The 25903-nt window shown below is 41.3% G+C and overlaps 1 protein-coding gene across 1 annotated transcript; it reads left to right on the top strand.

Moving 5' to 3' along the window:
• Positions 1–8320: 8320 nt before the first annotated feature.
• KCNA4 (potassium voltage-gated channel subfamily A member 4) lies at positions 8321–17750 on the top strand. Its single transcript, XM_007072802.4, has 2 exons — positions 8321–9118; positions 9840–17750. Exon 2 carries the CDS (start codon positions 10649–10651, stop codon positions 12641–12643), a length of 1995 nt encoding a protein of 664 aa, XP_007072864.2. The 5' UTR covers positions 8321–9118; positions 9840–10648; the 3' UTR covers positions 12644–17750.
• Positions 17751–25903: the final 8153 nt, after the last annotated feature.

A 25903-nucleotide genomic window follows, 5' to 3' on the forward strand; every position in this document is an offset into this window, starting at 1 on the left:
AAAAACAAAAAAACATAGCAAGTCACACAGCCCAGGTCAACTGACTTGAGCTTGCAGGGCTCATGCTATGGGTCTAAAAAAAACACTTGGCTGGAGCTTGGGTTCCAAAACTCAAAGAGGGGGATAGGTCTCAGAGCTTGAGCTCCAGCCCAAGCAAGAACATCTACACTGCTGTTTTTAACCTTGTTGTGTGAGCCAGAGTCAGCTGACCTGGGCTCTGAGAATTGCTGTCATGGGTTTTTTTTGCAGTGCAGACATACCCTTTCAGTTTGAATTCCCCTCTTCCTGACCAGATCAGGATAGATGCACAATGGTAGGGGAGTATGAAGAAGTGTATATTGCTTCTTCCCATGCTGTAACTCTATGGATAAAGAGAGGACTTCAGGCTCCAGAGCTGTTAATTTCTAGCACCTCCACCAGCACTAAACTTGCCCTCCATTTGGGGCAAGAGTCCAGAGTAATTCAGTACTTTCACAAATGAAAGGAAAAAAAAAAGGAAAAGATTTTCCTTTCAAATATTTTCCCAGAATATCTGAAAGTGGCTGCTTGGTGTGTGCCAGGCTAGGAAGAGGATAAAACTCACCTTGTAAATAAGCAAATTGGATTTTGAAACATTTCTCCTCTTGATTTTCCCTTTTTATTGTTCTTGTTCTGAACATGAGCTTACATCTTATAGGTTTTAAGGTTGTTTTTATGAGAAGGGATCTCATTCCTGTTTTTAATTTATTTTGTGTATATACCAACATAGAATTTGCCTATCTTGGAGACCTTGGTCTCAATATGTGGGAAGGACAAATGCATGACAACAATATATTGGAAAAGGGGGAATAGAGAAGCGGCATGAAGGTACAACATGAGGGAAAATGACACTAATCGGAGAGGAAGAAGCTCAGTGAGGGAAGCGAAGAAAGTAATAACGGGAGAAGAAATAAGTTATTTGCTGTAATTGATTTAGAAATTGAATAGTTACTAATTGTCTCTTCTCATTTATTTCTACATAATAGTCTGTTTAATTAAAACCTATAAGTGCTGTCTGGAATGATGACTAACAGTGCCTATTCCCCTTCAGACTCTATCCAATTGCCCCCCCTCATCAGCTTCCTCATGACACTGTCAGGGAACAGTGAACACCATGTCAGTTGCCAGTGACTGTGTACTTAGGCTGTTACCAATTCATGACACAGCATCTTCAGTGTCTTCTTCTCTGAGGCACCTGCCAATGATTAACTGAATGTAACAGTCAACCAGACATAACTCCATGGATCTTTACAAGGAGGTGCTACTTGCTAAGTATAAAAAGTATGGTTAAAGCATGAAATAAAAGATGATTAAATGAAATATAAGCTTAGCTGGGCACCACTAAAAATGGTAACCAATCAAAGCTTAGTTAGAGAAATTGGCATAGTCATCATTCTTTTGTGCTTGCATTACTGCATATCACAAGAAAATGTCTGCCAGAGGAGACCCTGTAGGTATGAGAATAAATTTTCTAAAGGGCTAAGAGGCCCACCTTGCTTTTTGTAGGAGCAAATACCTCTTAGTGTAGTGCAGCTGTGAGCACTCCCAAACTGTGGAGAACTGTGCTCGTATACTGGGACCCACTAAGTACATGGCTTCCATATGGGTGAATGGTACAGTTGTCCAGGCCCTGTTCAACTTTGACTGAAGTGAAACATTTGTCTGAGGCACCTGTATGATGTTGTGCTACAGACACACAGAACTGTGAGCCACTATATAACCACAATCCCTCGCCTTGCAGGTAACAGTCAATGAATCTCGGTTTCAGAGGGGTAGCCGTGTTAGTTTGAATCAGCAAAAACAATGAGGAGTCCTTGTGGCACCTTATTCCTGGTCTACACTGGGGGGCGGGGGGCGAATAGCATAGCTGAAGTCGGCATATCTTAGGTTGACTTACCTGGCCGTGAGGACGGCGGCGAGTTGACCGCTGCTGCTCCCCCGTCAACTCTGCTTCCGCCTCTCACGAGCTGGAGTTCCGGAGTCAACAGTGAGCGCGTTCAGGGATCGATTTATCGAGTCTAGATGAGACGTCTAGATGCAGGGTAGACTGCAGTATAAGCCACTCATCACAGGCGAGGGGGTTTGGACCTGCTCCCTCTGCCTACCCGTGGCTGCCTCTGCAACCCCCGTACCTAATAGACCTTACCAAGCCCGCAGCATGGGGCTTTCCTACGTCGGAGCTCCCAGGCTCCCTTGACCTTTCCTCAGCCCCACTCCAAACTAGGTCCTTGGTTAAGCCCCTGCAGCCAGACCCTTCTCCCTCTCTACACAGAGAGAGACTCTACTGGACCTTCTGGCTCAAAGCCTTTATAGAGCCAGCTGGGCCCTGACTGGGGTGTGGCCCAGGGAGTGGGGGCTAGCTGGTGACTGGCAGTAGCCTAAGACTGAGGTGAGGTGGGGATAGTGGGTGGGGGTTCCCCTGGGAAGGGGAGACCCAGAACTGTGGGGATACTGCCAGGGGGCAGCACCCAAGATAAGGGCACCGGGGTCCAGGAGGGACACGGGGGCCAAGGGTGGTGAGACACTGGCCTGAAGAGGGCGCCCCAGAGGCTGGAATGCTAATTCCCTGAGACAACCAGCAGGAGGTGCCGCTGGTGAGTCTGCAGCCCGTGACAGGGGGCCTCTGCCAGTTGGCATTGAGGGGCTCCCAGGGTCACAAACTGGTAATGCAAGAAGAGGGTCTTCCGAGGTTATGTACAGAGAATGCCCCTGTGGAAATGTTAAGTCATTGACAGAGGACTGATGTAGATGTACTATTGGGGACCACAAGCATTCTCTAATTTGTGGGGCTGGGCAAGAAGTTATCTTTCCAGTTGTGTTGGGGTGGGACTGGGTTCACTTTAACCAACATCTAGGGAGTTTTCAGGGATTTCTTGCCTCCCCCGGTCTGCATCCCCAAACCTACAAAGTGACACCAACCCCATCTATTTAATATTTAACTTATTTATATACTGTCTTTCTAGGTAATTACATGGCCATCATCATACTATCTGAGTACTTCACAAACATTAATGGAAAGCATCCTCATGATAACCCAGGGATGCGCAGGATTCCTTGAAAAGAGACATTTCTATCTCAGGTACTTAAATGACCCCCATTATTACCATAGTATCTCAGCACCTCACAATCTTTAATGCATATATCCTCACAACACCTCTATGAGGTAGGGGAGTGCTGTTATCCTCAGTCTACAGATGTGGAACTGAAGCACAGGAAAACTAAGTGACTTGCCCAAGGTCACACAGGAAGTCTGTGACAGAGCAAGGAATAGACCTGGGGTCTCTTGAATCTCAGGCTAGTACCCCAACCACTGGATCATCCTTCCTCACACTTCTTCCCTTCTGGAATTGAGACCTTGGCTTTCCGTATGCTTACTTGGCTAATAAAAATAGTGGTTTACCAATGTAAACACTATCATAAATTCTCCCTAGGTTGCTAGCTAGATCAAAATTGGCCCCAGGCATGTTTAATTTATGTGTTAGCCTGGACAGTTTATTTTTCTCCATCCTCGGGTAGTAATAACTGTCTGGCACCCCTGACAGGGGCTGCTAATTTTGCTTGTATATTCAAGCTGGAAACATTTATTTTGCTGTTAACTTTGTGGCTTGTACACCCACAAAGCTGTACAACAACCTCCCCGATACAAAGATGTTTAATGAACTTTTGCTTGGACACAGTTTGTTCTACTGTCTTTGCCAACTTGGGCCTATATAAGTGGTGCATAATAAAATTAGGCATCAAGCTCCCATCTGACACTGATCTGAAGCCATTAGGATTCAAGTTGAACGTGGACCCTGATTTTTGGCAACATAATTTTCCATTGTAAGAATTGCATACGATTGTTTCTGATGTTTCAGGTTGTCATGACTGATAAAATGCATACATTTTTCCAGTGTATATTTGTGTGCGGTTGTGTAAATATAACTGTAAGAAAGAGAAAGCTCATAATCATTATCTCATGCCCCAATCCATGACACAGTTGTGGATAAAATGACACATAAAACTGTCACAGTTCTTATACCACACCTCTTATTAATTTACATGTTCTTTCAACTTTTGTGGCAGAATCATTGTCTCTTTTTAAGACACAAGGTCAAATTCTCATTTGTAGGGTGTCAGTAAGAAACTAGCAGAACCCTCCACTACAATGATGGCACTAAATCACTCTCTCTCTGGGCTGGTAGTAGTGGCATCTGACCAGAATTCATGGATGCATAAAGGTAGAAAGGACACAACTGTGAGTCTTCCCCCTCCGAACAATCTATTTAATGTGAAGGGCTCAGAGGCAAAGCAACTCCTCTCTCCTGACCAACCTTATCTGGTGCCACAGAGCAGAAAACTCCCTCAATGTACTTCTCTCTCCACCATCAGGTTGGCCATAGCGGATACAGCAGAAACTTTGACATGCTGATTTTGGCCCAGAGTCTCCTATGGGAGTTGTACTTTGTTACCGCAAGGCTAAATTTGGACCAAGACAGTTGTGTCAGAATATGGTCTAATACATGATCTTGTGCTTGAACACCAAGACCTTTCCTTCTAGTGTAATATGTGTGTGCTGTATTGTATAATATCTTCTAGCATGGGGTCCTTCGACAAAATTTATAGCACCATGGAGATAGTGTTTTACTCATAGTTTTTCGCCTGATCCTGCAGTTCCTCCATGTACATAACTTCCATTGATGTCAATGGCAGCTTTTTGGTATAAGAACTTCAAGTTCAGGCCTATAGAATCTAAAAGTCATGAGCTCATGAAAGCATCCTTTTCCACTCAAAAAACTGGACAAATTGGTGCCAGCTGACACCAAATTACAAGGCACTATTGGATACATTTGATACTGGTAAAAATATCTGCCATGTAGTGAAACATGTCAAAATTCTTTTCTCTACCTCTGTGACAGTTTGGCACAATACCAGGTTGCAATGTGAGACATTTCCAGGTACAGAGCTCCTGTACAGTTCTTAGAGCAAGTGCTTTTGAATTCTTTGCCTTGGCCCAAAATGTTGCTCTTTCTAGTTCTCCCCCCAATAGATGTAACCTTAACAGTCCAAAAGCAGCATTAATTGTGAGCCCACAATCTAATCTCTCCCCAGATTACCCCTGCTTTTGTCAGGAATAATCTGCAAGGAACTGACATCCATAGCCGGGTCAAAGAATATGTGTGTTAAATTTCACAGGTCATGCTTCTGACCAAACACTAGAATGGCCTGGTTCTACTTGCAGAAGAATATCTGCAAAGCATCCTCCCCATGAGTTTTTCAGAGAGCCTTAACTAAGGTGAAACCCTACCACCCCATGTTTTTCCATCCCCCTTAAGCTTCCTCTGGCATGTGGACAGGAGCAAATGCCACCCACAGTCTAACACCTAATATCTCCTGGTCTTTTGTGTGCCTTTATAATGATTATATTCCCCATTTGTCCTGTTTCAAAATTGCAAATACAGGAGGGCATTTGATTCAGTACACTGAGCAAGCAGAGTTTAAAAACAATCACAGAAATATAAGGCGGGAAGCTCAAGAGGTCACCTAGGACATCCCCCCCATGCTGAGGAGGAACCAAGTGTACCTAGCTTAGATGATCCCCGCCAGGTTTTTGACTAAAAAACTCTCTTCTTAAAAACTTCCAGTGACAGGGATTCCACAATGCAAATAACTTTGAGTTTGGTTCGTTTTTTTTTTATAGTAAATCCTAGGGGCTGCAATAAGACTGTACCCCATTGTGTTAGGCACTGTACAAATACATAGAAAGGGGCAGTCCCTGCTCCAAACATCTTCCAATCAAAACATTCTAGAGAGACAAAATGTGGGAGAAAGGAACTATAATTACCCCCATTTTACAACTGGGGAACTAAAGCACAGAGAAATGAAGTGATCTGCCCAATGTGACCCAGGAAGCTTGTGACACAACGAGGGGTGAAGCCAGGTCTCCTGAGTCCCTAACTAGTGCCTTATATCCATCCTCCCAGATTGTCCATCCTAACAGTGTAATATTCCTTCTTCTAATTTTGTTGTTTTGAAGAATCTCCCTGATCATAAGCCTAAAAAGAACCCAAGAAAAATAAACAGAGAAATCTCCAAGAACAAAAATGAACCACTTGGGCTATTTTTGTTCTAGTCTCCTTTTTCTTCCTTCTGTGCACCTCAGGTCAGGAAAGCACCAAAACCCCAGATTTGGCACATGGAGCCTGCCAGATCCATCCAATTTTTGGCCTTCACCCTCCAACTTCCGTGGCCTGTGTCATAGTCCCTGGGTAAGCTGCCCCTTTGGAGATTCTTTTCCAGTCCCCTTCAAGTGACAGACCCTTGGCTCCACTTCTTTTTGGGATGGGACCCTGTGATCCAACCACTCTCCAACTGGGACTCTGGGTTATACCCCGCTGGTTGCCAAACATAATACCTAGCAGGCCCAATGGACCTGCCACTTGCAAGAGTTTCCCTTTGGGAAGCTGTGGACAGTAAGTTTGCAGTGACACAGAGGCAACTTCTTCTAAACAAAGTATGATTTATTTGCCAAAAGGTTCACAGCACTCAGAGAAGTGTGCATATATAAGAGATCTATATGCATATGGTGTTGCCTACACTTGGCAATGCCTCTTAAACTTCTAGGTAGACATGACTTAGCCTTGATGCCCCTCTCCTCATTTTTCTTGGGTACCCAGTTGTATCTTGTTTGCTGCAGACCCTCACTCTCCATCAGCCTGGATGTTTCCTGGCCTGATGGTGCTGACCGGGATGCAAGTTGCTTTGTGTTTAGTATACTCCTTTGACCCTAGGCTTAGCCCTGGGAAGAGTAAATTCTACCAGCTTGGATGGAATCAGTTAAGAGGTATTCTCCAGTCAACAGTTTCCCCATTGTTTTCTCCAGGGTTCTTTACCTGCGTCATTGTGTTGCCTTTCCTCATTGGTTCTTTTAACAACACTTTTTGATCTAACTCCATCGTACACAAACACACAGAGGCATGCACCATAGTCATACAAATACTACAGATATTGTCCAGTTTTCCACATTAAGAATACAGCACGAAAAAATACTGGACCCTAACACATCCCATCTATTTTGAAGGCACAATTTGGGGGTTTGGGACTAAGAATCCTATGGACTCCAAGTGCTGGATCTATGAATTGCAGTGTTATGGAGGGACGCATTAGGATGTGGATTTTTGCAATGGCTGTGAAGCAGCCACACTTCTCTATTTAGCTGGTAGGCATTTAGGTTTGGAAGAAACAAAGAAAGAAAGCTGGATCCAGGTGTTGGATTCATGATTTTATGGGGCTACTGCATCAGTTTGCATTACGGTCTGGATTTTTTAGATACACTAGGAGCTTTTATTTCTCCCCCCCCCCCCCCATTTTGTTTGACTGGGGTTGAATTTGGTTAGATCCAGGTGCCAGTCATATGTTTTTTCCATGCTATTGGGCTGGAATGCATTAAGATCCAGATTTTTTTTTCAGTGAAGTAGGAGTGGTTACACTTGTTTTTAAATTAGATTCCCCCCCTCGCCATTCATGAATGCTGCGAAAACCTGGATCTTGTATCTGGCTCCAGCTGGATCTTGGACATATTTGACCCCAAGCCCTCAAATTCTACCATCTGACCAGTTTTGGGTGTTCTAGGAGCAGCTACACTTGTTTCCTATTCATGCTATGGAATTTTTTTTGGAGGCAGGTTAAGGGCTAAAATTGAATGGATCTGGTAGGATCCATAAGCCAGATCTGGGGTTTTGTGGTGCTCATAGGCAGTAATGTGCCACGGTGATGATTTTTCATGCATTAGGAGCAGCCAGACGTATTTCTCTATATAAGCATTAGAATTTGGGGCTGAAGTTTGGCAGGATCCCCGTGCCACATCCAGGGTTTTGCAGCGTCCCTACTCCAGGGTGCATTGTGGATTGGATTTCTTTTTTGCTCCAGTAGGAGCAGTAAGACTGGTTCTCTATTATGATGCTGCAGATTGGGAGATCAGGGCCAAAATTCAGCAGGAGACAGGTAGATCCAGCTTTTACCTGATATTGTGTGTGACACTTATTCTCTGATTCATTTTGAAATTCCCAGTGCCTTCTGAGCAGCCTGGATTTTCTTTCTTAAAAAAATAATAATAAAAAGACAGCCTTGAGCATTGACCTGAGAGCTCAGTTTTATTAGCCAACGTATGTATTATTCAGCTCTGGAATATTTCTTTCAATAATTAATATATGAATACAAAAAGAGACAATGCCAAAGGGGGTTTGCAAATACCTTAATGAGCGCAAGGGGGCCTGCGGCCGCTAGGGGCCGATAGAGGGCTGGAAAGCCCAGGGAATAAATCAGACCAGGCGTTCGTCCTTCAGTGGTACGTAAACACAGTTGAGAATTGGGCAGAAGACTGACAAAGGGGGCTAGAGAGCGGGAGAGAGCAACAGTTCTTGCTCCGGCAGCTAACTGATCACAGAGTTCCCTTGATTGCTGCGCGGGGGCTTGAGCACCCGGGAGTGAAAATCTCGCTGTTGATTTTGATTGTATTTGTTGTAATTGCATCACTCCCACCCCCCATCGCCCTAGAAATAACATCAGCAACAACAAGTGGAGGCTGAGAGCGTGACTGGTAGCTGGACTGCGGGGCGAGCAGCTGCAGTGTGCACGGGCGTGAGAGGGAAATTGCCACAAGCAGGACGCATCTTTTTTTATCAATAGCCAGAGCCGGGCTTGGTACAGGGATTATGTCACGTTGATTCACAAATCCTACAGTAAGCGCCGGGGTTGGGAAGACTAGTGATCACACACACACACACACATACGTGCCCTCCCGCGAGCGCGCGCACACACACGCGAATCCTCTCTTTTTTTCTGGAGCAAGATTCTTGATTGTTGTTGTTTTGCTAAGATCTGGGCTAAGAAGTGATCGTCGCTGACCAGAATTCTCCAGAGCCGGGCTAGCCGTCTGGCTCCCTCCAGGAGGTCTGGTTCCATATAAAGGGAAGTGAGAAAGAGAAGTCATCAACCTGTAGTTTTGACGGTCCCTACACCTGCAAACCTAGATTGCTTAGTACAGTCCTCTCCTCGGGAGCTCTTTCTCCAGATCCTTGGACGAACGAGAACAGCGTTGCTATTTCTCTGCCTAGGAACAGTAAGTATAATGGCATATTAATAAACAGGTAGCTATAAATGAGGGTGCTGTTTCTTAGGGGTGTAGTGGGGTGGGGTGTGTGTGTGTGTGTTGCTCCACAGAAGCTACAGTTTGTATTTTTTTGGTCATACAAGTATGGATGTTCCTCACTTAATATGCCCAGATATGTACCTGTTACTAAGTGACAATTTAGTAAAACGTGCAGTATGACTAAAACATAAGTTAGATTTAGAATACACTGTATCATTCCTGCTTCTAATTAAGTTCCAAATATATAGCAAAAGCTATTCTGTATATAGTCTCTTTGTGCAACATTTGATATATATGTATGTAAGATTGTATACATATATATTAATATATAGAAGTCTTGCAAAATTTGAATGCCATATACAGTAGTATTTTTATGGATCCATTTTTATGGATTTATGGATCTAGAGTTTGAAAGAGAAAACAATTATATACTTAAGTGCATTTATATGTATATATGCACACACCCATATCCATACACACAGTCATATAAAATCTATGGGTGTATGGAGTGTGTGTGTGTGTGATGTATAAATGTGAATAGTGTGGGTAGTGGATGGCTGAACACCTTAATAAATGACACAATTTGCACTTGACCTACACTGTGGCCTCTTAGAAAAATGAACCAATCTTTTCTAAACCTTTTTGTTTTCTTTGTTATTTTTGTGTGTATGTGTGTGTGCATGTGCCTCAGGTTAAGTACTTCTGCATGAGCATAACCAAAGGGTGATCCACTCCCTTGTCCCCTATGGAGACCTCAGAGCCAGTGTTGCAGCCTTCTCCTCCTCCTCCTCCTCTTGCCACTGCAGCTACTGCCCTGGGTGCTGCTCCAAGGTTTGAGACACTGTTGACAGGCTGAAGAAAGAAGGCTTGCAAAGACCTCCTCACTGTGTAAATAAAATGATGGCTGGAAGTTACTTCAACTCCCTAAATATTATTATTAAGCAGTAATCATATTGCTAGGCCAAAGCATTGCTTGGAGCAAATGAGAAAAGAGACTATTGGCATTTGGTTACAATGATAAACTAAAGATCTGAAACTTTTTGGGGTCAAGAAAACAACAGGACAGTTACCTCCTTGCTTTGCATAAACATTTGCTCGTTGCTGGGTGCAGTCCTTGGAGTCTACAACAAAATCATGACTTTGAACAGATGTGTGGATTCTGGATAGGCCACTGGAGTGTAATAAGAATAAAGAGGCTTGGTGGATGAAAGGACAAGGCCTAGACTCTTTCTGAGATCAAATCTGAAGGCTGCATCTGTTATTTTTTTGATAGCAAAACAGTTATTTGTGTCAGACATCCTGGATGATAAGAAAATGCAGATTTTGTGGTGGTTACAATTTTGCAAAACACAAATTCAGTTTTATTAATAACATGATGTGCTGTGCTTCCAAGAAACTGTCCTCCAAATGCAAATGGCTTTGAACTTGTCCTCATAGAAGTCAAGGTGTGACTATAGATATTCCAGACTATTTTGTATTAAACAAATAAACAATTACAAAATGGAGGTTGCAATGGTGAGTGCAGATAGCTCTGGCTGCAACAGCCACATGCCCTATGGATATGCCGTCCAGGCTCGGGCTCGGGAGAGAGAACGACTGGCACACTCGAGGGCAGCGGCAGCTGCAGCTGTGGCAGCAGCAACAGCAGCAGTAGAAGGTGGGGCCTCGTTAGGAGGCGGACCCTATCACCACTACCACCAGGTACAGAGTGGGGGGGCTTCCTCTTCTCACAATGGCAATGCATCACACAGCAGTTTGCTCCAGCGTCAGAACAGCAGAAGGAGAAAGCGAGGGAGAAAGAGGAGCCACTATCTGGGTAGCAGGGATTGTGGGGCCTCCTTCCCCTGTTCTGAGCTGCTGCCTCTCAGTGGCTCTGAAGAGAAGATACTGAAGGACTTGAGTGAGGAGGAAGAGGAGGATGAGGGGGAGGATGAAGAGGATGAGGAGGAAGGAAAGTTCTTCTACAGTGATGAGGATGAGGTGGATGAGTTTTCGTATTTGGACCAGCCACCTGATGATTGTGGCGGTGGTGGCCCTGGGGGCTACAGCACTATACGCTACAGCGAGTATGAGTGCTGCGAACGGGTAGTGATCAACGTGTCAGGACTGCGGTTCGAGACTCAGCTGAAGACCTTGGCTCAGTTCCCTGACACACTGCTGGGTGATCCGGCAAAGCGGGGCAGGTACTTTGACCCACTCAGGAATGAGTACTTCTTTGATAGGAACCGGCCCAGCTTTGATGCCATCCTGTACTACTACCAATCTGGGGGCCGTCTGAAGAGGCCAGTCAACGTGCCCTTTGATATCTTCACTGAGGAAGTGAAATTCTATCAGCTTGGGGAGGAGGCCATGCTCAAGTTCAGGGAGGATGAAGGGTTCGTCAAAGAGGAAGAGGATAGGGCTTTGCCCAACAATGAGTTCAAGAAGCAGATCTGGCTGCTGTTTGAGTACCCAGAGAGTTCCAGTGCAGCCAGGGGCATTGCCATTGTCTCTGTCTTGGTCATCTTGATCTCCATCGTCATTTTCTGTCTGGAGACTTTGCCAGAATTCAGAGACAACAAGGAGCTCATATTGTCCCTGGGCTTGGGGAGGGGGCTTTTCAATGAGACTCTGCACCTGGATGGTGGAGGGAACACTATCTTCAATGACCCATTTTTCATTGTTGAGACAGTCTGCATCATCTGGTTCTCCTTTGAGTTTACAGTGAGATGGTTTGCCTGCCCCAGCAAAGCGGTCTTCATCAAGAACATCATGAACATCATAGACATTGTCTCCATCTTGCCTTACTTCATTACCCTGGGCACTGAGCTGGCCCAGCAGCAGGGCAGTAATGGTCAACAGGCCATGTCTTTTGCAATCCTGAGGATCATCCGTCTGGTCAGGGTGTTTCGCATCTTCAAGCTCTCCAGACACTCTAAGGGTTTGCAGATCCTAGGTCATACGCTCAGAGCCAGCATGAGGGAGCTGGGGCTCCTCATCTTCTTTCTTTTTATTGGAGTCATTTTGTTTTCCAGTGCTGTTTACTTTGCAGAAGCTGATGAACCTTCCACTCATTTTCAAAGCATCCCAGATGCCTTTTGGTGGGCTGTAGTGACCATGACCACAGTTGGTTATGGTGACATGAAACCCATAACTGTGGGTGGGAAGATAGTCGGGTCCCTGTGTGCCATCGCAGGTGTGTTAACCATTGCTTTACCAGTGCCAGTGATTGTCTCCAATTTTAACTATTTCTATCACAGAGAGACTGAGAATGAAGAACAAACACAACTGACGCAAAATGCAGTCAGTTGTCCATACCTCCCAACAAATTTACTGAAGAAATTTAGAAGCTCATCATCTTCTTCCACAGAGGGTAAATCAGAGTATTTGGAGATGGAAGAAGGAGTTAAAGAGTCTCTTTGTGTAAAGGAAAAAAAATGTCAGGACACAGGGAATGACAGTGAGACAGAGAAGAAAAACTGTGTAAATTCAAAATCTGTGGAAACTGATGTGTAATATTGAAAGTTTCCAAATATATTTATGCATTAAAGAGTGCAGTGATAAAAATGAAATATGCAAACAAAAGTCTCAAGCATACAATAGTATGCCCTTTATTGGTTAAATACAAATACAGAATAGTGTTGCTAAACTTGTATTACATATCAAGTAAATTATATACCTTGTGGAAGAGGTGGTTTGAGCTTATGTAATTTCAAACTTTATATTTTTATTAGAATGCAGGCATTTTGCACATGAGGGGAAGAAATCATTAAAACCAAGACAGTTTTAAATTGGGTGTGTGAACTGTTGACATCACTAAGATCTCAGTGGTAAAAGTTGGCATTCAGAGGTATTTACTATGTAAGAAACAATGAAGTTCAGCAGTCATTATCCATTTATCAATGCTTTAATAGCTGTTACCATAAATCTTTGGATTTCATAGTTGTCATCTTCAAAACAGTAAAAATTATTGTAAAAACCAAAATTATTCTACAGAACATAGGTCTAAATGTTATCTTGAAATAGCTAATGTTTGTTTTTAATTGGAAATTAACTTTGAAAAGGCTGCTGAACCTCCAGAAATTGTTTATTTTTATAACTCTCTTTGGAGGCATTGCAGCATTTGTTGTCTAATACATGGAAGAAATGAAGTAAGATAATCATTTAACATGGTCTGAATGCAGTGTCAAAGTGACTGGAATGCTTTTTTGCACTACTTTTTATGCTGGAGATATATTGAAAGAGACTTCATACTGTGAATGTTTACTAATGTAGTAGTTCAATGACAATCATTGGAAGAGTGAATTCTGCATCTCATTTTATTGTTTTGTGTGTGTGTGCGTGTGATGCTGATGGCTAACCAGCTAATGTTACATTAAGTCCATAGTCTTTTAATTATTACTATCTGTGATCTGGAAAAGGACTGTGAAGTAAAATTTTATAATCTTTTTTTTGTTTTTTAAACAGTCTGCTCAATTGATGCCCTCAAGAAATTACAATGTATTTTATATTTTCTTTACTGGTTACTTCAGCATTCAGAATCCATGATAAATACATGCACTTTGTCAGTATTGATGTAATTCTGAGTAATCGAAGGGACTGTAGCAGTAATAAGATGTTCAACTGATACAGTGATGAGGACTAAGGATTGCTAAATGTGCTATTATTGGAGCTGTGTTTTTTTCCTTAATTACAGCTTTCACCCATGTGCATTTGAAATAACCTTTAAGATCCATAGTAGGCATTCTGGGATTTAGAATAAACACTTCAGGACCCACGCTGTCCTCAAAAAAGCATTTGTTGATCCATTCTCGCTTATGTTTAAGCCAGTTCTACCTTCCTTGTGCACCCCAAGCTCCTATTAACCTCAGTTGGAGATGTGGGTGTGCAAGGACTGTACTGTCAGGCCCACTGCATATTTCAGAACGTGGAATGAAATAGGGAAGGTATCATCTAACAAAGTATGCATTCAAAATAGGTATTTTTGGAGACAGAATTATCTGGGAAGGGCATTACTAAAGTGGAACAGTTTCATTGCGGAATCCAGAAAGGTCCAAATTACTATCCTTGAACAATATTGACACGAGCACTTTGGGACCTGGAAACAGGCATTGTTAGAAATAGAGGGAGTTAAACAACACTAGTAAGTTGGTGTGATTTTTGCAATGGCAATCCAAAGCCCAAAAGAGGAATTCTGGGAATGACAAATGACAAAGTTCTGGTGCTGAAAAGTGTCATTTTTTTAGTACCCAGAACTAACCTCAATTAGTGTAAATTGCACACAGGTATCAACCTGGCGTGGTTAATTTTCAGCAACATCATGTGGCACAGAATGGAGCCTTAGGTTGAGGATTTTCCCGGTTGGTCAGTTTTTGCCCTCATGGTTATTGTGTGGGTCATGTCAGCCAAGAAGATCCTCTACTTATCCTCCAATACAAACATCACTAAGCTTATTAAAAATACATTAATATTATTGATGGTACAGCAGAAAACACGGCATTGTGCTCAGCCTTGATTGAAAGGCCACAGATAAGCATTAGATTCCTCGCATAAAATCCTGAACAGATTTCACCAACTTTTTGAAGAGGCATTAAGCAAAGGTCCTATTTAGTGTGCTGACATTAAATTCAGCTAAGTTTTAAAGTGTAATACCCAAATAGTTTCTATTTGTAGAAATTCACTATATGTAAGATACTGTATTTCATTCTTGCTATTCTAGGGAAACAAATTTTTAAAAAAGCCTATAAAGAGGAAGTGTTAGTAATAAGATGAGCGTTACTATATATACCACAAAAATCAACCAAAATAAAGTGCTTTGTTAACAGGTGTCAGTAACAGCTTAAGAACATATGGATTCTTGTGTATACTGAATTTATAGCAGTACTATATAAGCTAGGTCCCAGGTGATCTTATTTGAGTCAGTAAAAAGGTAGTGAAAATAAGGGAAGTACAAGCTAAAGACAAATGAGTGGAAAATAAGGAGTGCAGGTGTGCATGATAATTTGGCTGATAGGGAAAGTGGGAAATTTAGGCTGGATGAGAGACCATGGAATTTTGAATCTTCAGACTGAGAGTGTTGTAGAAATAAGGAATAAAGCTCTTTGTTTCAGAGGGAAAGGCATATGTTGCATTACTCTTGGGGACTTGCAGTAGTAAATAGAAGAACATTATGATGTCAGATGAAACTGCTGTGCCTCTTGAAGATGTATATGAGCCTGTGTACATGTAATTGTTAAGTCAGGGGTTGCCAATATAAATGAGAATAACTGTAGCTCAAAATTAGGTATTGCTACTAGTTTGGCAGACCATTCTGAAACATACAAAATGACCCTGCGTTTCCAGAAAGGAAACTAATATCTTTACACGGACCTTTGGATTTGATCGGCCCACTGCTCATCAGTCCAATCAGTTATGACAGTCTGAAAAGGCCTCACCCCAAACACACCTTCAGTCCATGAAAAGGCTAAAATCTGTAGGTCATAAATCCTTTCAATAAAATGGAAAGTCTCAATAAAATACAACTTAGGTTGCAACTTTGTGCAAGAGAAATCCCTGTTTAAGCACCTATAGTTCCCATTTATTACCACCGCTGCTGCTATCAAAGCTTTCTTAATGTTATTTGATGCTGACAACTACCAGAATAAAATATTGTCATCATTTGGGCATTCTCTGATTCTTAAATTATGGACGAGAAATGCATCCCTGGTATAAGTGTACTGATGGAGTTGCACCAGGGATATATTTGGCCCGAGTACTGTAGTTCAGACCATGCCACAACAGACATATGCTCCAGCTGCAAATAACACAAAATGAAATATTTTGAGATTTTGGGCCTGATTGGTGTAAAATCTAGAGCAATTCCAGTAGAAGTCATTGAGTTACACCAATGCAAAGTGGGATTTCAAATGGATTTCCGTTAATTTTCTAAATTGCTCGTCATGTTCAGGAATAAATATATCATTTTATCGTTCCACTTGGTGACAAGGCAAGAAAGCAGGTTTTTAAGGAGTGTGCTTTGCTAAGGGAACAGCTGATTTAATGCATGACTTATATTCAGAGACTTATATTTTTTCCTTCCTTACAGTCATGCTGTTTCTTGAAATCACATTGACTCATGGAAACCTCAGTCTGGGTCCCCAAACTGGTATAAACCCAACTGTTGTGTTTCTTTGTTAAGGAGCACAATGTCTAGGCTTCTCAGTGTTTAGCAAAGCCTTCTCAGAATGGTTCTAACATAAAACCCATTGATGGAAAGCACAGTTCTTTGTTTCGGTTTGAAGAAAAATCTCCTGTCTCCTTTTTTTGCGTTGAAGAGAGTCCATTTCATTTGTTTCCATGTCATGCAAAGTAATTTTAGGCAGTGCAGGTGCATGGACAAATTGTTATAGGTATGTCCAAGTCACTACAACCTTGTGCTTGGTATTTTGCGGATGTTAAATATGAATTCTGGATTGTTCTTTGTCATAGAAAGCATAATTTGGTTGGGTTTTGGGCCAGCAAAACTTTGTTCTAGCTCATGATGGAACATGAAAAATCTATTCTGGATGGCTTTGGTGTGTACAAAGTCTGATTTAAGTGTCATCAGGTCATATCCCTGAACAAAAGAAAAGAACTGTGTTTAGTGGCTCCAGACCCAGAAAGTTCATGTCAGGTGTGTTTTTTGAATTGTGGGACGTTCATTCTAACTGACCTGGTGTTATGAAAAATCAATTTTTAGGTGGCTCAAGAGTATGAAAAACTTATACTTCATGGTTGGGAAAGCATGGGAAGGGCATTTTAGAGGAAAGGTGACAGGAAAGGCAGCTCTGAGTACCCACCTATACTCATAATCTAGAAATGCCTATTTTGGGCATGCCTAGTTTTTCCTGCATAGCCTTGATTTATGATGTGGCCTCTTAGTGATCCCAGAGCTTGGGAAGCCAATTTTCAGTGCAAACAAAGTATTAAAATAAGGCTTGTGGAAATTTGTTGGTAGTCTTCAAATTAAATATGAACTTTACTTGGTATTTTAGCTTTCAGTAATGGAAATTTAGCTTTCAGTAATTTAGCTTTCATTTCTGACTGGTCCAGTGTTTGTTCCGCTTTCACTGTATCCTATCATAAATACTGGCCTAAATTATTGCAATTGGTATGAAAAAAGTAATACGTCAAAACATGGATTAGCTTTTTAAAATTGACATAACATCCAGCATAGATACTATAGTTTTTGTTATAATAGGAGTGACCAAAATCCAAATTCATAATATTTGTAGACATGGCTCAGGGTATGCATGTTATTGTTGATGTATTTGAATGACCAAATATTTTTGACTTTACAGTGAATGGGTCTTGTTTAATGGTTTACCCATATTTGTGCATCTTTGTTTGAAACAAGTGATTGTGGAGAAATCCGTTATTTTTAAATCACTGAGACGGAAATGAACCTACTTTCATTTCCACAAAGATCATATGAGGTGAAAATAACTCTTGACAACTTAATTCCTGGTTAAACACTTAAAAGATTTTACCTGGGAACCAGGTGCAAATATGAAACTTTATATATTACTTCCATGCTTTCTATGTATTCAGAACTCGGATTACATATTAGTTCATAAAGACAAGTCATTAAATCATTTTGTACTGAGGTGCTTGAATTAATTTTATTTTAAACTCTTTTCTGGAAAATTATAATGTGCCTTGAGGACTTTTTTTTGCAACAGGTCCTTTACAAAGCAAAGCAAAGCAAAACAAACAAAAAGAAAAGAAGAGAGATGTTAAGTTACATTTCAAAATCTGATAAAAGATTCTGACCGGTGGAAAGTAGGTAAGTAAAAATTGTGTTTAATTATTCCTTCAGTTGCACAAGCATAACATTGCCACTGAAACCAAATTAGGGATCAGTTGGTTAAAGGAAATTTGCAACTACAAATCTAATTACTTTATAAATTATGTCTAATTCAGGTTCTTACATGACCCCCATTATTGTAGTATCTGAGCACCTAATAATCTTTAATGTTTTTTCCTCACAACACCCCTGTATGGTAGGGACGTGTTATTATCCTCATTTACACATGGAGAACTAAGGCATAGGGAGACTGTGACTTGCCTAAGGTCACACAGGAAGTCTCTGGTGGAGCAGGGATTTGAACCTACATCTCAAAAGTCCTAAACTAGTACACTAAGTAATGGATCATGCTTTCTCCTTAGGGTGCTCAAAAGTACTACACATAGTCATATTTTTCTTAAACAGAACTGTTAATGCTGCAGTGTCCGACATTTTTTTTACTGAGGTATGTGGAAAAAGATGGATAAAGCTCTTCTTTATTTCTCTTTTGTGTGCTGCAGGGATTTTTATGTTTAGTTTGGGAGGGTGTATTTGATTTTGTAAGTTACGTCATAAAGAGCTTTGACATAGAATGAGATAGGTGCCTCTTTGTAGTCTTATCAATAAAAATAAATCTAGTGAGTATGAAGTTTGGGCTTAGTCCAGAGGTGAAAGTAAGCCGGTACGGCATACCGATAAGAAAGTGGCCACCGGTACACAGCCGACTGTACCGGGAGGGCCACTGACTTGGGGGGCAAAAGGGACAGCTGCCTTGGGGCCCGGCAATTTAAAAGGGCCTAGGGCTCCCGGCTGCTGCTGCTGCTGCTACCACACCAGCAGCCGGAGCCCTGGGTGGTACACGTCGGGCAGCACAGAAGGGCTGGCTGGGGGAGTCTGGCCCCAGCCCCGCCCCTCCTACCCAAAGCCCCACCCCTTCTGGGGCCCAGAACCACCCCTCCCTACCTTGCCAAGGACCCCGGCCACCCTGTGTACCGGTAAATCTGTCAAATTACTTTCACCCCTGGTTTAATCTTCAAACAGTCCATGTGAGAAGATCCCTTTGAAATTGATGGTGGGACCTTCAGGATTGGATTCCCGAAATTATCACATTATGGCTATAAGAAATATTTATTGATGATGGAAATACAACCAAAATTATACAATGGCATTGCTATTCTTTTAATTTAGTTTAGTGTAGTTATTCTGTCTTTGAGCCTAATCCTAATCCCACTGAAGTCAATGTTAAAACTGTTGGCTTTAGTGAGTGTAAGACTGGGCCCTTTATCAACTATTGAAAATATTATTACATAGTTTGAGAATGCAGTTCATATCTGTAGTTTATATTTATACTGATATAATGTGACCTGATCTTGTTCCCATTAAAGTCAATGGAGTTTGTCCTTAATGTTGATAGGAGCACAGTTGATAGGAGCACAGCCCACTATGTCTGTTCTGGGGTGTGTTATGCGTACAGTATGAACACTATTTCATTTCCCTCCATTATTGATTATATATTGATACAGCTTTATAATGAATTCAGGGAGTGAGTGGCAGTTTCCTCCTGCACGGTGGAGCCTGAGTAAAGAAACCTACAAAAGACAATTGATGTGAACTGAAGGTACCTTTTGTTTTCCTGCCTAAATAGAATGATGTACGACACTTCACTCTAATGAAAGTATATGAAAAGGCCTTTAAATTTCAGAGCAGTTGAAATAAGCACTAGCTCTTTAAAGGGCTCATTAAATGGGCATCTTGCAAGGTGCTGAATTCTCTCTCCTTGGACTGACTTCAACAGGATTTTAGGATGCTGAGCATCTTGTAGGAAGAGCTCAAGCACCACGAACAATTTGAGCCCGTTTAGCACTCATTTTTGCAAAGCGCTATGACAAAGCAGAATTTTTGCATATTTTATAGTCTGAGGTTGTGGGAGGCTAAAGAGTATTAGCCTTTCAGTTAAAGACTTCCTGCATTTCTGAAATGGTAGCTTCAGATATACACAGTGAGAAAAGTATATGATATAGCTGGGATTGGTCTGGGGTTTTTTGAAAATTTTTTGTTTGCATATTTAATGAGCATTGTTATATTTTTATTGTGTGCCAAATGAGAAGCTTTAGATAAATGTTATTCTGGCATGTACATTGCAAATAGTACAGTTCAGGTATTATATAGCAATTTATACTTGAGGATTTACTTCTGCATCCATTTATTTCCATTAGTTATTTATAGGCACTGTGGTGATCAAGGATACATGGATCACAAGGCTAAAGATAAAAAGTCATAAAAATTGCAGTAGTAGAGAGGCAGATCGAGATCTAAGTCTTCTATGAGAACCTTCTAAACCAAACCATTGGGTTTTTGCCTTTTAATTCATGAGCATCTGCTATAATAAATGGTATTTTTATGCAGTATGTTTAAAGGCAAGAAGTGTAATTTATGTTTCGTAAAGTTTTTATTATTCATAGTCTTACAGAGGATTAGCATTTTTCATAGCTTCTACAAGCAATATGGTATGAAGTTGACAAGGTAAACAGACGGCAGAGTCCTGTGGCACCTTATAGATTACCAGACATATTGGAGCATAAGCTTTCATGGGTAAATACCCACTTTGTCGGATGCATGTAGTGGACAGAGTCAATTCAGTGCAACTACCAACCAAAAAAATCTCTTTATACTTTATATCTGTTGCTCTGTGACACAAAGGAATTGTTTTGCCTGCAGAAAAAGGAGTGGGGAAAGATTTTCAAAAATGACTAGTGATTTTGGGTGTCTTCATTTTTTTTGGTGCCCAAACTGAGAGAAGTTGAAGAGGCCTGATTTTCAGTCAGCGCTGAGCACCTGCCTTTTAAGGTGTCTCAAACTGTCACCCAGAAATTGAGATGGCCAGAATCACTACTTAATCGCTTTTGAAAATCTTGACCTTGATGATTGCACTGATTATTTTACTACTTTGGCAGAAAAGAAAAAGTTATTGTAGCTTTTCAGGATGTATGTGTTTTTTGTTTTTCATTGGATTTGAGCTACCTCTAATAGAGGTGACTGAAGAAACAATCCACAATGTTTGCAGACAGGATCTAGGTTGTTTTATTATATGGAGAAATATATCTGGTTTAAGGAACTTGCTCAGTGGTCAGCCATTTTAGTGTAGTATTGTCTGAAAAACATTTTTAATCATTTTTGAGCTATATTGTATTGCTGGACACCCATAGCTCCCATTGAAATCAGATTGTAAACCTGGATTTCCCTGTGAAATTAATGGGAGTTTTGTGGTGCTAGAAAAGCCAGTATTGGGTGTTTATTGGTAACCCTGCTTGTTACATCTTGCTTAGCTCTCCAAGATTCAGTTCCAGCGCTAAGGTTTGTGCCATCCTAGGCAAACTGGAAAGTGTGCATTTCTCACATCCTTGAGTACCATGCAGTAAACAATCACTGAACATTTTGCTACTCCTAATATTTGGCTGCCATGGTCACAGTGTGATCTTTTTCTATAGGCCCTGTTTCTCTCCCTCTAGTACCCAATTTTCTTTTTGTAAGTGTGGTTTGCTGAACCCTGTGCCATTATCATTCCTCCGGATGTGTGTTGGTACTTGTTTAAAACTAATTGTGTTGATGTGCCAGAATGCCTTCAAAGGGAAAGCTATTTTTCAGCTGCTGAGTGATGGGTATCATGATCCTAAAGATGCTATCATTTGTTACTGGGAAGGCTGGGAAATAATTAAGTTCCTAAATACTAGAAAGGAGTGATGGAGTTATGAGTAGTGTCTTCAACTCTCCACTGAGTCTATTAGGATTTTTTTCTGCAGCTTTACTAATAGTTCCTGTTGAGACTACTGGGGACCATTACATTAGACATGAGGGTAACTTGTTTCGCCGTACAAATGTTTTCAGGATTTTTGTCTAGTAGTTAATGTGTGGTCTGTTAATGTGTGTTATAAAGGTGCTTATTTGCTCTGTATTTCATTGTGATGATAATGATGTAAACATTTTGAGAAAGTGTTTAAAAATGGACTGAATTCTATATGGAAGTCATGATCCCCTGGGATTTAGTAATGCAGGACTTTGTGTGAGTTTCATAAAACAGAAAAAAATCCCTCAGTACATGTTAGAGGCTATCCCTAATTTTCAAGTGGTCCAAGAAAGACTAGCAATACCACATGTGGTATCTTAGACAGGACGATACTTAAGGCTGACCTGCTTGTCTGGGGGAGGAAGGGGTCTGTATTGCTTGAAAATTAGATACTGCATGGCAAAATAAACCCAATTGTCTAAAAGGAGGGTTGGGTCCAGAAGGTCAAATTTTCACAGTGGCTATGCCCCATTCTACCCCCTATATTTATATATGCAAGTGGGTAATTGCACATGGAAGTAGATAGTTAGATACATAGTTCTCTGATGTCTGTCAGTGAATGCAGTTCTTGCGGGACCATCCAGTATGCCTGAATACTGAGGAGCCCTTAAGAGCTTTAGGGTCCCTGTTGGCTCCATAGCTAAGGATGTTTCCATTTATCCTTAGCAGAAGGTTCCCATTTTGAGGTGATCATGAATCATCTGATCAGCTGGCAAGCCCCAGTTCTTTCCAAGAGCTTGAGTCAGAAATGGACATTTCAACCAAGCAGCTCAGACAAAACACAGAAAAGAGCTGTCAGAAGCGGTGGGGATGTGAGGTAAGGAGAGAACTCCCTTCCCCCATGACTATTCCCCAGCTATGTGGATTTAAAATAAAATTATAAGCCAAAGCCAATCACAGTCCCCTCTTTCTTCTTTCCCTTCCCCACAGATGAGCTTCTCTCAGGTTACTGCAGCCATCTGTGACCCAGTAGGAAGAGGGGGAGGGGGAGGCAAACTTTTGCACAGGACTGCTAGCTGGAATAGGTTTCCTCACATCCAAGCAGCTGAAAAACACTTACTCATGGAACATAGTGCTCTGGAGCGGACCATCTCCATGATCACTTACCTTGCAGAGCGCTTTTTTAACGCGGCTTTCAGGGGGTGAATGCGTCCCAGGAGGCCACATAAACTGAGCCCAGAATTTCACCCGAAGTCAGTATAACTTCCCAAATTCACTGTACTATGCGTAAAACTGAGGGTTTGGTTTATTTTGATAACTATGTCTAAGGATGAGTTACGGTATTTTAGGGAGGCTAGCAATTGCCTCCAGATGCTGATTCGTTATGTGCCTTTGCAAGGCAATATGTTTAACCTTCTCATTTCTAATGGGTGACCTTTTATGTTGTAAAGAATTAAAGCTTTCTTTCCCAACTAGACCCAGTTTTTCATAGAGAGACTAGCTCAAGTCCTGTGACTGCATGTCACTAATGTGGTGCTGAGTGATATGTTTGTGTTTGGTATCACTGGCATGCAGTCCTTAGAGGAATGAAGGGATACAATAAAAGTCCTGTTAAACTTAATTAGAAGGATTGCTTGTTGATATCATTTGCAGATTGCTGGTTCAGCTGAAGGAACCACTCAGAAAGACACAAAGAATAAGTGCTACTGCATTGCTCGGATCTATATACCGTCTGTTAGCAGGTTTCATGGGCTGTGTGAAAAGCTGTTGAAAACAACTACGGTTAGATTTCTCCACCTGATGCAGCTCTCATCAAATAGTGAACTGTCTTATATTACTGATCTGTTTTGCACACTTTGGGAATTTACTTTAAATCCATGGATTAAGGAGGATCTTGCCAGGAATTATTCTTTTTTTTAAACTAACCCTTGATGTTTCAAATCACAGAGAGGTTCAGTCTTGTATTTTGTCAAGTTCCAACCACCTTTTTTCCTAACAGAATTAAAATGGCTGTTTGAATATAAATAACTTTTGCCTGAAATGACCTAATAGAGATGGTATTTCTGTTTTACCACAAATTGTTGTTCTGAGGAACACTTCTCACAAGAAAATGCTCTGAAGATTCTCTTCTTCTTCCCACCCTCCCCTACTGAAAAATATACAATCTACATATCCTAATTAGAAATTGGCCCCAAACCAAATACCTAATCGTGCAGGGGGCTGCTTGTGAGGACATGAAATGTCTTGCAAGACTGGGCCCTCATGCCCCAGAACTAAACAGATATGGATATGATTCCAAACTTTGCAGCTTGGGCCCCTCATAACACTTTCTTTAGATCTGGCACTATACAGTGTACAGAAGTATTGTCTTTGTTTGGGGAAAGGATAAGAGCGCATCAGTGCAATCTCTAGAAGATGAAACAGAACAAAAGAACTATGTGTCTGATGTTCATCTGGTGTAAATTGGCATAGCTCTATTGATTTCATGAGGCTTTTTTTTCCTGGAGTGATCTGTAAAAGAGAAGGTAAAATTAATGGAAAATGTAGAACCATAGTTAGAGACTAGGTGTCAGTTTTGTAAAACAACCAAAACCAGGCATAGTTCTGGTGCAGGTTCCTCTTTATTAAAAATCACCAAATTCAGAGGTTATTGGGAGTGTCCACTTCAAAGATTGCAGTTTGAGTTCATTTCCAGTTAAGATAATTCTTGTAATCTGTTATCCTTAAATTGATTCCAGTGGAGTATAATGAAAATGGTACATGTAAGCAGTGGTACACCATGGTTCAGTAGCCTCATATCAGGACCAGTATTGTAAAAGGGAACACCAAAAGGAGAGTATAACACAAGAACTATGGTTTTAGTTGTGTCTGCCATACAAATACTTCTTCAGAAGGAGTACGTACAATGCAGCTCATGGGAAGAATTATTGGTATTGCAAATGTAAAATGTCCCTATGTAAGTAAGCCTTAGGCTACTTGGTCCGTGTTTTAAGTGTTACGTTTATTTGCTTACGGGAATATGTCTGCAACAACTGGGATTACCTGAGTTTTATGTTTGCTATTGGCAAAAGGAGTTGAGAGAATTTAAATCCTATAACTCCTGGGAAATTCTGCGTTTAATTGCATCCTTATGTGGTTACATGTTATTGATGCCACTGTAATTGACCTTTTCGGCTGAATTGATTTTATTGATCTGTGGCTACTTTTTGCTCTATGGTAAAATAATACAAACAATCCCATTCTCTTGACATTTGTTCAGTTTTGCACACATTGATGCATATTTAACATTAGGCTTGATTTTCCTCTCTCAGCTTTCTGCAAACAAGGCAGAGCTATGTAGGCACAAATTCAGTGAGCCAGATTATATGTGAATCTGAAATAGAAATTAATAATATTGATCAGTGCATGGTGGATGCTGCACTTAATTGTGTAAACACAGCATTTGCTCTTTCCAAACCACCTACAGTTATTTCCATTCTGAGAGTTTTATGTTCTGTTATTTTATATTTATGTCATTGTCATTTAGAGTGATAAGAGGATTCTTGATTAAACAAAGAAGATATTGATTTTTTTTAACATCATGGTTAAATTTGTCAAAGGATTTCTGAGATTCTTGAACTAAATATGGGGCTTGCTCCTGCTCCTACTGAACTTAATGGGGGTGTTGCCAATGACTTTCAAACCTGTTTTACTCAGGAGCCAGTGATTAATATAACAACCTTTGCAACCTGTTTTTTTGAGACTTGGATGTCTGACATTACCTCAGCTGTATAGTTTTGGCCTAGTTAGAAAACTTCTTGGTAGGCTGAGGTATCACTAATGGAAAATGGTCACTGATATTATGGGCCGAACAGTCAGTGTCCCAGATTGTCCACTACCACAGTGTAGCCCGTAGGTCAGGGGGAGGGGGGATCTGTGGGAAGAAACCTCCAAGAGGTTCCACTCACAGAGTTCCTCCCCTATTACTGTATCATGAGGTTGGGTTTGTGCCCTCCTAGAATGGGTCAAGGGGGACCACCTCCAAACTTTGTAGATCCCAGAGGACTCATGGGAGGCCAGGATTATCCACTCATAGGCCATGTTGCTCTGCACCAGCTCCAGTCACAGGCGCCTCTGGCTCCTGACAACGTGGCTCCACTGGTGTTGCACTTCTGGGGATTCTTCATGGCTGCAGCGGCCTCTAATACAA

The sequence above is a fragment of the Chelonia mydas genome, chromosome 6 (genome assembly GCF_015237465.2).
Source record: "Chelonia mydas isolate rCheMyd1 chromosome 6, rCheMyd1.pri.v2, whole genome shotgun sequence".
In the NCBI taxonomy this organism is placed as follows: domain Eukaryota; kingdom Metazoa; phylum Chordata; order Testudines; family Cheloniidae; genus Chelonia; species Chelonia mydas.

Bases quoted from the DNA above. Each gene is read 5' to 3' on its own strand.
- KCNA4 (XM_007072802.4), top strand. From the start codon at position 10,649: ATGGAGGTTGCAATGGTGAGTGCAGATAGCTCTGGCTGCAACAGCCAC.